General features: G+C 40.1%; 1 protein-coding gene across 1 annotated transcript in view; it reads right to left on the bottom strand.

Moving 5' to 3' along the window:
- Positions 1–14,781, bottom strand: part of LOC117446795 (alpha-1,6-mannosylglycoprotein 6-beta-N-acetylglucosaminyltransferase B-like) — a 142,208-nt gene that overhangs the window by 23,497 nt on the left and 103,930 nt on the right. The window contains 1 exon segment of the mRNA XM_071204618.1: positions 4,631–4,762. Coding sequence (XP_071060719.1) covers positions 4,631–4,762 — 132 coding nt within the window.

Below are 14,781 nucleotides of genomic sequence, written 5' to 3'. Positions count from 1 at the left end.
CTGCTATGCCCTCCTCCTGACACGCCTAATGTTTCTTGTCTGGATAACATGGAAGATGAAGTTAAGTTTAAAATGTTTGGATTTTATTTGGTTATTGTGTAATGTAATGAAGATACATAAATGGTCCTTTGTATGTACTTTATAATGCATATATAATAAGTGCGAATTATTCCATAGAGTTGTATGCAGTAGTATCAATATGCTAATGTTTTTATACATACACTGTTGACATAAATGATAAGTGTTCTTTATTTAAACTTGTTAATAGTTTGTTAAAGGGTGTTGTTAGTACTTTAATATTTGTGTGTATTTGTTTTGAGATACTAATAATTTGGTAATTTGACCAGCTTGAGTGGAATAATGCTCTAACTCCTGAAAAATGTGATCAAACTATCGCCACAGAACTTCATCATTGAATTCACAATTGTTGCAGCATTTCATATACATTCTGTGTTGATCTGTGTAGATGAGCGTTAACTGTTGTACCATCTCTGTGTCTCTTATTCTTAGAGTAAATTATTGTTGCATAGGGCAGCAAACCAAGCCCCAAGACATCAGTACCTGTGTTGTAGAGAATCTCACTTGGGAGAACTAATCCTAGCCAATAAAAGAAAAACAATTGAGCAAGATGACAACTCTCCCATAATCAAAACAAACAACCAGCTACTTAAAAAAGGAAAGGCTTAAAATGTGTATCGCCAAGGAGTCAGCAGTCTATTTGTTTGTCTTCATCATTATTTTTGTCTATTGTTTTCAGGCCCCTGCCCCTCTCCGAACTGCCTCTATGAGAGCAGTAAATTCAGTAAACAGAGGAAATCAATGTACTTGTCCTATTAACCGATGAGTGGGTGTGATTTACAGTTTCTCTCGATTGCTAACACACATTTGTTTTTAAATTGCTCAGTTTCTCAGAACACTAAACACAATTCACAAAACCACACACCCAAAGTGCAAAACACCTCATTTCTCCTGCTAAATGAAGAACTGCCCTCAAAACTACATAAACACTTTCCAAATGCAAACTTTTACACCAAATATAACACACTTAATTCATAACACTAGATGGTTTGACCACCCAGCTACACACTGCTGAGCATAATCTAAAGCACTTTCATCTGTTATGGGCTGTGCTCTGTACATAGAGGTTTCTGCAGAGAAAGACTGCTTGAGTTTACAGAAATACGGTAAATGAAGAAACACAAATGAGTTGTTGAAAGAAATCACATTTTATTCAAAGATAACATTGTGCAACATGCATCTCAGCACATAGTTACAATGCTTTCGGATCTCTCTAAGTGTGATGGCATTGTTTGCCAAAACCCAGTTTGTAACTGCTGCTTCCTGCCTCATCGAACATCCTTAGCCTTCCACCTCTTTGTTTATCAGTCCTTCAGATAAACAACAAAGATATAGCGGTCGGTCAGTGTCTGTGTTGCATAAAAGTAAGTTTACCACAGTACATTGTGCAGGATTTTTGTACAGTTATAGTCTGCAACATGCCAACAATTCAATTACAGTAATGAAGTAAATACGTTTCACACAACAGATATAAGCACTGATATATCATGAGTTATGCAGAGCTACACACTGGGAACTAACCTGTTTTCAAGTCTAAGTGTCCGGATTACAGAGGCGACAGTAAACCGGCTTAGATTAGGCTGAACCCTCTGTCCAGCCTCTCTCATCGTCAAACAAGGTTGATAACATTTCATTTCATTCGAGAGTACTCTTCCTCCTCCTCTCCTCTTCCTCTTCCTCTTGCTTCCATGTTGGCTTCCATTGTTGCTGTAAGAAAGTACTCACCTGTGGTCTTTTTATAGTGCTAACATCCTGATTGATGAGCCAACAATGATGCCATCAGGTGTTTGGTCAGGTGGAACGTGTTTCTTGATCATTGGTCCATGTGTGAGGCATTTTGAATATCAGTGTTTTAAACCTGCTAACGCGTGACTTTATGTCAGATTCCTGTGTCTTACGTGGAGCAACGTGTGCAGCGGTTTGCAAAAAGTGCCATGTTGATTTGCAAATTGTGTGAAAAACTGAAAACGTGTTTAGAGTTTTGGAGATTTGAGCCGATGTTTTGCTCTTTGAGTGTCAGTTAAAATAATTGTGCTTTATGTAGAATTTTAGTGTGTTAGCAATCGAGAAAAACTGTAAGACAATCTCCTATCAGCATCTTTAACAGCAGCACACTTGCAACCCTCACACTCACACAACCAGCACAACACACTGGACAGAGCAGCATCGAGTTGTCCAGGCATAATAAATGAATGTGGATATCGGTGGGAACATAAAACTAAAGTAATTAAAGGAAGCTGAAGGGCCCCAAAGCTCAGAGCACTTGATTAATGATGCCTTTCAGCACACAGGGCTCAAGAAGACTGGCCTAACCTGATGAGGCAAGAGAGAAAGAGAGAGAGAGAGAGAGAGAGAGAGAGAGAGAGACAGAGAGCAAGAGAGAGAGAGAGAGAGAGAGAGACACAGAGCGAGAGAGAGAGAGAGAGAGAGAGAGAGAGAGAGAGAGAGAGAGAGAGAGAGAGAGAGAGAGAGAGAGAGAGAGAGAGAGAGAGAGAGAGAGAGAGGGGAGCACGAGTTGATTAGATATGTCATTGACCTAAACCTCAGGGGATGGGATAGTGGAATCGTTGGGTAAAGATAAATGGATGGAAAGCATTGGCACGAATTCCTGTTAAAATAAACGTTACAACGTGGGGAGATCTAAAAAAAGTGTTGTTTTACAGTAGAGCAATACAAACACAAGTGTATATCGTACGTCATACACCTGATTGTAAATACAAGTACATCTGCACCTGACCAAATAATCGAATATCCTGGGCATTTTTCTCAATACATTTAAAATCACTGAAGCACATCCTCTGTAAACCTCGTTCCGTCCCTACTGCTGAAATATTCAGATTATTCACTCACTGCGAGCTTCGTGGGCGAACAAAAGAGCGTCTCTCGTAAACACTAAAAGTCACATTCTGTTAAGGAAAGCAGAAATCAAGACTCTGCATGGTAATGCCGGAGTGGTAGGACTGCTTACATCAGCAAGCAATTAGGAGCAGACTGCTGGCGGACTGGCATCTTGTCTGTGGGAACTGTATCTGTGTGTGTGTGTGTGTGTGTGTGTGTGTGTGTGTGTGTGTGTGTGTGTGTGTGTGTGTGTGTGTGTGTGTGTGTGTGTGTGAGAGAGAGACAAATCATGAGGAGGAAAGACACAGCAAAACAGGTTGCACCCGTAATGCATTTCTCTCTCTCATAATTGGATTTTAAAAATACATGGAGCGGTCCTTTACATGTGGTGTCAGGTTGACTGTTTTTTTGTTCCATTTCTCTTTCTATGATCTTTCTTTTCTTTGTTGATGTCTTCTCTCCACACACTCTCACAGTTGTAGCTCTTCCTCTCCTCATTTTACTCTCATATGGCCTCCTGCTCACATATGCCTTCTGTTCTTTTATCTTTCAATGTTGCTTCTTTATGCTAGGAGCAAGAAGAAGAAGAAGAAGAAGTGCACAATGTCAATTGCTGAAACCACACACAGGGGTAGACAGAGATACCAATTTGCTGGACCAGTAAAGATGAGAGAGGGGCAAAGGGGGGTGCCTGCTCTTTTAAAAAAAGGGCTGCATGTGTTTCTGAGGCAACACAATGGAATACCTCTCAAGATAATATGAAGGTGTATATTTGTGCTTTGCAGGGTAGTGTAGCTAATATCTTGATTTCTTATTATTTTTAACACACTATGACACTTTCAATTCTGTGTGGGGTATTACTTTACTGTTTTGTTGCCCTTGTCTCATGACTGTCGTGACCTATTTCTCAAGTTGTTCCATCTTTGTAACTATGCCAAAAGCCATTAAGCACACTTTTGTAACAGCATAATACAACTTCTCAGCCTGTTTCTTTCTCCCTAATTTCTCACCACGCAGATGTCTCCTGTTTTTTTTCATCTCCCTGTCTCTTATTCTTTCTGTGTTTAATCGCCACCCTGCTGCAGACAGTGAGCCTCCGGAGTGCATACAAAACATCAGCAATGATAAGCTGCCGAAACTCAGTTTGATTAGAGAACGATCAACTAATGTGCATGTGTCCCAATATGCATGAATGTTAAGTTGTATATTTCTCATATGCCTACAAACTCGTGCTACTTGTGATAATTATATTGTTCCTGCTGTGAAGAGTAATCGTGAATGACAGGAGGTGCGGTGCCAGTTTGTGCCGTTCCATTACATCAAAACATGCAAAATCATGTTTGACATATTTTGCATTTTGAGGTCTTTACTGGAAGGAGATGAATGACTGGAAGGAGAAGGCATACACATGTAAGTGTGTACGCAGAAGTGTGTTAGTGCGTTAGTGCGACACATAGAGTGTGTGAATTTAAGCTGAATGAGTTACAGACATTTAGACGCCTTGTTACCAGCAATAGTTAATCCATAAACACATCCAATGTACACACACACACACACACACACACACACACACACACACACACACACACACACACACACACACACACACACACACACACACACACACACACACACACACACACACACACACACACACACACACACACACACACACACACACACACACACACAAAAACAATGCACATCCACTAACTTGTGTTTCTTGAGTGACAGCCCCATGTGTTGCTTCATCTGCTGCATGCCGTGGTAGTCGGTGTAGATGAGGTCAAAGGGCAGCGGGCCAGTGAGTGGGCAACTGCCTCGGCCTGGAGGCACACCGAGGAACCTGCAACACACACAAATAAAGTACAGAGTTTAGACAAGCGGAGAAAAAAGAGCAAGGTTTACTCCAAAAATACTTTCCAGCATATGGACTGCACTTCAGAGCATCCAAGCATTCATTATAGACTTGGACAAAAAAAAATCATCTGTTTTGTTACAAAAACAATGACAAGGAGAAGGGGAACATACAGCAGCTTGGAGTCAAAAGCATTCATCAACATTTGAAATGGGGAGGCTAAGTATTTTCTTGTTAAATAAACTAAAAAATGAAAGGTTTAGCTTTATATCTCTGTTTATTATTCCCCCTCTACCACTGGAAGGATAGGATGTTTATTTTGATTTCATTCGTGATTTTTCTATCAGTTCTGATTTTTTTTTCTTAGCAAGGTGATATATTTTTTATTATGTTTTAACTTTTTACATAATGCTGGAAGTAATACGAGTACACTACCAGTCTTTTATTTCAACCCTGGGCAGCTGCCACAACTATGATAAAGAGTAGCAGAGTTCAGTTGAGCACACTGCAGATAATAAGCAAGGGAGGAAGCCTACAGTCCCCATTATCATCATGTAGTTATTAGGTAAAGGCCACCTTTGCTTTACTGTACTATAGATCATTATTATAACAAGGTCTCAACAATAAATCTGTAAGGTTTAATGTGCAAGGGTTTTCTGGGAAGTTGAGATGTACGTAGTGATAAAATACTCATTGTGCTGCATATTTACGAGCTATAATAACTCAGCAATGAGCCTGTTCTTTCTTTCAGGTGCTCTCATACTTTGAAAAATATTGAGTGGGCTATGTTTTAAAATTTAGATTCTACAGTGGGTTGACAATATTGTGATTATCTTTTGCAGCCAATTGCTTTCCAGCATTTTTTTGTGAGTCATCCTATACAGTACAAAACACTGACTTTCAGCATTAGCATTATCTAACCAAAATACAATGGCAGGCATGACATTTTGTATAATCAACTGGAGAAGAGATAGTGCAGATTTTCCATTTCCCATCAGCAGAAGAACTGAGAGATTATCACGAGCAGTTATAGCTGAGAGAGAAACAGCTCCAGATACAGAGAATACATAATAAAACATAATCATCAGACATTCCTGTTTGAATGACAGTTCATTTCTAAGTGCAGACAACACAGCAGTGAGGTGTAATAAGAGGAAAAGTGAACAATACATTTTTCGCATAACCAGAAGAAAACATTTTTAGAATATATGCCGCCCGGATGAAATAAAAGCCCCGAACCCTGTAATGCTCGAGCGTCAAGCAACAGAGCAAAAACCCCAACCTAAATTAGACAAACAGACTGTAAATATGGCAGCATTAGGCCATATCTACCTTCATACAGAACAGCCTAAGGTGGAATATAAAAATGAACTGTTGTAGTCACACTTGATACAGACCACCAGCATGCCATTAAGTGACTGCATGAAGTAACCCGACAAGGTGATGTGAAATAATGGAATACCCATCGCTGTTTACATCTCTGCTTGCTTTGGGAAAACGTTTCTTGTATCAAAGTAAAAAATCTAATTCCCTGGAGTTAAGATACAACAAATAAATAGTGTTTTCACTGAAAGTTAAATTGAAAGTGTCTTTGTTGATCAGATATAATCATGTGTGGAATGCTGAATTCAATCAAGGTCAAGCTGGGGAGGCTTTTAGCAAAAATATAATTCAAACAAACTGGATGAAAAGAGCTGAATGCATAATGACCTGGCTGAAATAAACCAGCAGCAACAACAGGTGGTGAATGGAGAGAGAGAAAGACAGAGATAACTCAAATTGAAAGAGAAAAACTGATGTGATGAGGGTATGTGTGTGGGTGTGTGTGTGTGTGTGTGTGTGTGTGTGTGTGTGTGTGTGTGTGTGTGTGTGTGTGTGTGTGTGTGCTTATATATTCAAAGGCAGGCCATTGGATCTCACAAGAGAGCAGATATACATCATATACACACAGAGGCACTTATACAGTTAAGCACATGACACACTCCCACAACCACCCACCCACACACACACACACACACACACACACACACACACACACACACACACACACACACACACACACACCACACACACACACACACACACACACACACACACACACACACACACACACACACACACACACACACACACACACACACACACACACACACACACACACACACACACACACACACACACACACACACACACACACACACACACACACACACACACACACACACACACACACACACACACACACACACTTGATGATGTACTGTGTCCAGTTTCACATCCTTGTTTGACTCAGTTTCAACGTATTGATCGACTGAGGGCCTCTCTGTTACCGTGCCGACATACCTGCTATTGGATATCTGACCTGTGAGTGGTCTTCTCGCTCTTACTTAGCTCTTATTTCTGTGAAAGTTGAGGCCAAAGGCTAATGGAAACTGTAATGCAATTCTTACCCCTGGTGAGTTTCATCCTGCTATGATAGTTTTACATTGGAGTCCTTATGGCTGCCCTGCTTGTCTAAAGGGTCGTTGGATTGAGCTGCTCTGCAGACAGCTGCTAACCACAACAACACAGCAGTAAACACACCATTTAAATTGTGGTAGTACTGTAAGCCTACAACTGCAGTGTTTTTTTTGTATACATATGAGCTTTTTAGCAGAGCCTTGGTAGCTGAGTGGTTACATGCTAAATAAAAACATTGGCCGTAAGATCGTCAAAAGGATAGGTTTCTATTTTCTTCTATTCTCTTTTCTAATGTGGTATACATGTAAGTGATGGGGGGCATAAACAATGTACCTTGTTCTTGTGAGCCTATCTTATAAGTATATTCCCGAAAAGTTTCCAACTTCCACGCCTCTGACATTTCAAACCACAGCGGTTTATAAATTCCCAACTGTAATGTAGCCTGCATCCAAGCATTATACAAGGTAGCCGACATTTGTGGTTCAAAGCCCCGTAACACATTATGAAATAGCATGATGGGATTTCAAGTGTGCACTCTGCCTGGAGTGCAGTGCCCCTTATTTGTCTAGTTTCCATTAGCGATACCATGCCTCTGTCCTCTTAGATAATAGAGAACTCCCATAGTTAAAGAATCCATTCAATAAGGACCAATCACATTTTAGAGATGATAAGTGAAAGCAAGCTTCCGACAGTATTATTTGCTACAGAGGTTTTATATGAAAAATATGCCTTAGGTCCAACACCAGACCCAAGGAAGGTACACTGACGACTCACAAAACTCACTTTTCTTTCAAATGTATTTATTTATTATAGAGCACTGAAGAAAAACGCTTTTTCAGGTGCTTAAGAGATGTCACATCGTGGCCTGCTTTTTTGCACAATCATTTTCTACTGAAATATCTATGTGCTAGACTATTTCCTTTAAACTGAAAGCTAAAGGTCAAAGATGAACTCTGTGAAAATAAATAGAGAGGGACACTAAAGATAGAAGTATAAAAAGGAAGAAAAGGTCTAAGAGAATAATGTACACCCTCTACACCTTGACCTCACAGACTTCTTAATAACAAAACACCTTCAGTCGCAGTTTGTACATCAATGTAAGCTCAATGTATTCAATGAACATACTGTCGTCTCATTATTTTTGTATTTAACACTCTTTTAATTGTAATGTTTTCTGCTATTTAGGTCACAAAGATTTTTTTGACACCTTTTGCATAACGGAGATACGAATGATTAGGAATATAATAATATAACAGATTTCCATATCAAGGGATGTAGTGTCATAACAGAACATTTTGCTTGTTTTAACTACCACATCATATTCTGTCTTAAAAACAGTTTTGGTAATGTGACAAACAGGGTTTTTTGTCTATGTTAATGCATTGATGTATCAGCAGCAGCCTTGACAATGCTACAGTTTAACTCAATATTAGATGCATAGGTCAGACATATTGTCAGCCTATCAATGCCCCAAGACTGAAGAAAATCCAATGAGGAGAAGATGTAGAGCTTCAGGTTGGCTTTGTTATATCAATACCAGGCTGAATGAATTTTTCATACTAAATTAAATGAATATATATCCCCGTGAATGCTTTGTATCACTAACATATACACACACACTCAGCATTATTATGAAAGCTATCAAAAAAATCTGTAATTCACAATGATTGCAGCAACATCTCTGGTTATTCATTGCGGAAAGCTAGCAAAACCATATTATGGTCAATCAATTTTCATTGTGCAGCGCTGCAGCTCAGTCAGGCCTTTTGTTTGCCTGCAGATGTCCATCAGTCACCGTGTGTGTCGGACTTTATGTTATAATAGTGAATGGAGGGAGAATTCGGCCAGTGAGGAAGGGCTTGTTACACTGAACAAAAATATAAATGCAACACTTTTGTTTTTGCTCCCATTTTTCATGAGATGAACTCAAAGATCTAAAACATTTTCTATATACACAAAATAACCATTTCTCTCAAATATTGTTCACAAACCTGAACAAATCTGTGATCGTGAGCACTTCTCCTTTGCCGAGATAATCCATCCTACCTCACAGGTGTGGCATATCAAGATGCTGATTAGACAGCATGATTATTGCACAGGTGTGCCTTAGGCTGGCCACAATAAAAGGCCACTCTGAAACGTGCAGTTTTGCTTTATTGGGGGGGTCCGAAAACCAGTCAGTATCTGGTGTGACCACCATTTGCCTCACGCAGTGCAACACATCTCCTTCGCATAGAGTTGATCAGGTTGTTGATTGTGGCCTGTAGAATGTTGGTCCACTCCTCTTCAATGGCTGTGCGAAGTTGCAGGATATTGGCAAGAACTGGAACACGCTGTCGTATACGCCGATCCAGATTGGGATGCTCAATGGGTCCGGTGAGTATGCTGGCCATGCAAGAACTGGGATGTTTTCAGCCTCCAGGAATTGTGTACAGATCCTTGCTACATGGGGCCGTGCATTATCATGCTGCAACATGAGGTGATGGTCGTGGATGAATGGCACAACAATGGGCCTCAGGATCTCATCACCGTATCTCTGTGCATTCACAATGCCATCAATAAAATGCACCTGTGTTCGTCGTCCATAACATACGCCTGCCCATACCATAACCCCACCACCACCATGGGCCACTCGATTCACAACATTGACATCAGAAAACCGCTCACCCACACAACGCCACACACACTGTCTGCCATCTGCCCTGAACAGTGAAAACCGGGATTCATCCATGAAGAGAATACCTCTCCAACGTGCCAGACGCCATCGAATGTGAGCATCTGCCCACTCAAGTCGGTTACGACGACGAACCGGAGTCAGGTCGAGACCCCGATGAGGACGACGAGCATGCAGATGAGCTTCCCTGAGACGGTTTCTGACAGTTTGTGCAGAAATTCTTTGGTTATGCAAACCGATTGTTTCAGCAGCTGTCCGAGTGGCTGGTCTCAGACGATCTTGGAGGTGAACATGCTGGATGTGGAGGTCCTGGGCTGGTGTGGTTACACGTGGTCTGCGGTTGTGAGGCCAGTTGGATGTACTGCCATATTCTCTGAAACGCCTTTGGAGACGGCTTATGGTAGAGAAATGAACATTCAATTCACGGGCAACAGCTCTGGTGGACATTCCTGCTGTCAGCATGCCAATTGCACGCTCCCTCAAAACTTGCGACATCTGTGGCATTGTGCTGTGTGATAAAACTGAACATTTTAGAGTGGCCTTTTATTGTGGCCAGCCTAAGGCACACCTGTGCAATAATCATGCTGTCTAATCAGCATCTTGATATGCCACACCTGTGAGGTAGGATGGATTATCTCGGCAAAGGAGAAGTGCTCACTATCACAGATTTTTTCAGATTTGTGAACAATATTTGAGAGAAATGGTTATTTTGTGTATATAGAAAATGTTTTAGATCTTTGAGTTCATCTCATGAAAAATGGGAGCAAAAACAAAGGTGTTGCATTTATATTTTTGTTCAGTGTATATTACATGAATGCTTACTGGGATTCAAAAAATAATAAAAGAAAACAAAAAGAAAGGAGGACAGGAAACAAAGAGAGAAACAGGGACTGAAATCGACCAACAGGTCAGAAAAGAGCAGCATGGCAGCATTCAAGCAGCAGCTGGTCTAGTTTGGCTCTCTCTTTTGTTAATGAATGCTGAAGGACAATTGTTGCTGATGAAAATACATACCTGAATACCTGATCTCTAAATCTCTGTTTATTTTTACAAAGCTCCTCTGAACCAGCTGTCCATTACATGCACCCTTTGATAGAAGTCGGTACAGTATTAACAACCTATTCACTCCAGTTTCAGGGCAATTCTATGGCATGACACTAAATGTGGATGTATTGCTAATTACACACTTTACAAGAGTCCATGTCAGACTTGCTACAAACATATTAAAACAGGTGAAAGCTCATTTGTAATTAGTGGAAGTACATTTTGAAATGTCCAAATCTATGGTTTTATATTTAATCCATAACAATCCATTTTCGATTTTTTTAACAATAAAGTTTCAAGTAAAATCTACAGTTGCAGTTACAGTAGGCAGAGGTGATGATCTGAAAGTAGAGCAGGGTCAAATTTACTATAGTTTGAAATGATATACATAAAATGATTAATCGAAGAACTGAACATTCAGTAGGCAAGAATCAAATACAGTTTCAGTTAAATGCCTACAGGACAGCATAAAGCACAATATAACATCAGGACATATATATTTAGTTGGATTTTAGCTCAACTTTAGGCCACACAGATGATATAGAGTCATCGCCCCATTGTGCGCACACACATTATACTGTACATATCATAACTTACTGTGAATGCATTAATGCTGACACACAGAAAATATCATACTATGAGGCTCAAAATAACAAACACACACAAACCTCGCACTCACTCGCAAGCACGCACACACGATGGCAGCCATCCCAGATACTGTACAATTCGAGTGCCATGCAGGGCCACAGAGGAGTGCAATTACCCAGGGTTCTCTTGTCTCCTAGCTGGCTTGTAGTCAACGAGCCCTCAGAACACAAATATTTACATATATAGTATGTGTTCTGAGGGCTATACATATACAATTGTACCAGTATTGTCATATTCAATTCAATACATATTGAAAATAAAATAAACATATATATTCCATATGAAACCGCCCTAAGCTCAGACAAATGGTCCGTGCAAGTATGTGAATGCAGATGCTTGAGCTACGAAATCACCTGTCACCTTAAAATCATAACACAATGCAAGCCTGTGCTGCAGTCACATGACCATGACGATGTTCACACGGAAACAGGACACAGTGTGTTACATCTCCTCCTTACACACTTCATATATCGGCAAAAACAGTTTTAAAAACGTTCTTCTCTTTCAATAAATGAGCAATCAATACAATCTCAGTGAAATGCTGTATGTAAGTGTGCATTCTTTGTGTGTTTCATTGTGTGCATGTCTGTGTTACTGGTTTGTTGTTCTGCACATGGTTCTATAGCTATTCCACTCAATAGAAAATTACTCTATTGATCTCCTGGGGAGCAATTTAGCAGGCTGTTATGCAATTCGATACGGTATAGCTTGTGGAGAGATAATATCTGTCATTTTGCACATAGATCTATTACTATATATGTGTGTGTGGGGAAGGGTGTGTGTGTTTGTCTTGGTCAAGGTGTGCAGAAATGGAGACATCTTTTCTCACTTATGCCTGGTTTCTAGTGATTGTATAAAATAATAATAAATAATAATAATCCTTATATAGTATGAGTTGATACATAGGTCTGTTATGCCTCTTTGCCAGGTTTTGTGTGTGTGTGTGTGTGTGTGTGTGTGTGTGTGTGTGTGTGTGTGTGTGTGTGTGTGCACAACAAAGTTGAAGGGCATCTCAATCAGTCTGTCAGCTAAAGTCATCCCCCCTGTCCTGGCTGACAGAGGGTCACGGGGTCATCGGTAACACGACAGTGAAAGCAGCTGAGACTAGCACTGCACAGAATGTGTGTGAATATGTGTGTGTTCTGCCATAAAATAAAGACATGAAAAAACATGTGAGGGTAGCTTTGTATTGCATTAGCTAAGTTGTGTCTATGCACATATTTCTCAATTTATTTTATTAAAGGAAAAATTGCACTGGCACAACCATATATGTTTTCCACATCAATGTGATGAAAATGTTTTGACATCTAGAGCTAGGCACTTTATTTTAATCACATCTTTATTTTTACCCTTTTCTTTCCTGACTGAAGCAAGAATAAGCTCTTGACAGAACTTTCACAATCTGTTTTGCAGGACTTAAACAACATGGATAGATCATTTACAACTTCATATTATTGTCCTATTTTACATCGAGGACTGAGATTAATCCTCATAAATATTATGCATACAAAATAAATATGTAAATCACTTCCATTTTAATATTCAAGAGCGGTCATCCTGGTGATGGGTTGAAGTCCTAAAACGTTCATCACAAGTTTTGTGTAGTATTGAGCTGTGATGATATGCTCAAAATTAGATATGGTATTTATTTATTGAAATTATATTGTTTATAAAAATAATTAAATATACAGGTCCCTCACACCTGTATAGTTAGCCTAATTTGTTTCTCATCTCTGCTGCAATGGTGAGCACTTGGAGCAGCAACTGGTCCACCATTACGTTAAAAAGGATGTCTTCATTTTATCTGTGGTGATAGAAATGTGTGGGTTACATAGACGGTATAAATACTTGCATTTGTACCATGAGATCTCTTTGTCTCTCTTACTCCTGTGTTTGCTGTCCAGAAGCAACACTCAATTAGAAATATTTGAACCATGACGTGAATGTTTCTGACACGCAATGAACGCCATTAGTGCCTTCACAGACCCCCAACCTGGTGTGGAGGGTATGGAGCCATAAAATAACAATATTGGGTTCAGTGGTCGATGACTGACAGCCATCTGCGATGGATGAAGGAATTGGCCCAACCCTACTACAAGCAATTTTTATAGAAGAGCATTGCAAAAATATTGCAATATAAAATATCTTAGTCGTGAATGTCATCAAATATGTTACCTTGGTGTTGCATAAGGTAACATCAAAAGCTTGCTGCCTTGAAACTTAGTTTGAAACTTTATCACCGTGACATGATGATAACATTGTGCAACACCAGCTTGATCCTCTTATGTGTGGACCCTGGAGGAAGCTCTTGGCAGCGTAGTGCTTCCATTTTAGGAAGACGAGTCTATTTACATGTCAAGAAGTTGCCTCAGTTGTGTGACTGTGTGTGTGTGTGTGTGTGTGTGTGTGTGTGTGTGTGTGTGTGTGTGTGTGTGTAGTTACTTCAATTTAAAAGAAATCCCGCCAAAAACAGTAATAATGTTGCAAAACCAAAATGTTCCACGCAATAAAGTAATACTTGGGCACACACATACACAATCTCAAACACATATGCATTAACACACACAGACATGCACACAGACACACACATAATCAAACCCTCAAATAGCCATGTAATCATCCGTTTCCATATCCGCCTCTGATTACTCTCAGGATGGTAATCTGTGTGCGCATAGGCAAAGTTTCTCTTTGGCACAAACAAGCACACATACGTAGCAATCAACACAATCGTTAACCCAAAAAAAACAATATGCACCAAAACACGTATTAATCTACGTCAGTGCTACAAGCAGCTGACAGGCACCAGTTATCAGCCAAGGCAGGGTGCACTAGATAAGGGAGCCGCAAGGCATTATAAACACCAATATACAGAAAGAGAGAGAGAGATAGAGAGAGAATGACAGTGCAGCAGAGGGAAGGATGAATCAAAGATGAAAGAAGGAAAAGGAAAAAATCCAGCAGTCCTGTCAGAGATAATAAAACTCTCAGATGAAGAGAGGGAGAATTAGTGAAGCAGGGGGAGGAGGAGAGAGAGAAAAATGGGGAAGCAAGGTGAAAGGAGAAATGACAAGTTAGCCGCAAGAGGCGGGCGTCAGAGAGAGAGAGAGAGAGAGAGAGAGGGCTTTAGGATGAAGTCATAATAAGTTGGAGAAAACACCTTCATGACCTCAAGTGTGGGATT

Source organism: Pseudochaenichthys georgianus, chromosome 1 (genome assembly GCF_902827115.2).
Source record: "Pseudochaenichthys georgianus chromosome 1, fPseGeo1.2, whole genome shotgun sequence".
Lineage (NCBI taxonomy): Eukaryota > Metazoa > Chordata > Actinopteri > Perciformes > Channichthyidae > Pseudochaenichthys > Pseudochaenichthys georgianus.
Note: the sequence above shows the minus strand (reverse complement) of the source record. Positions and strands in the feature narration are given on the sequence as shown.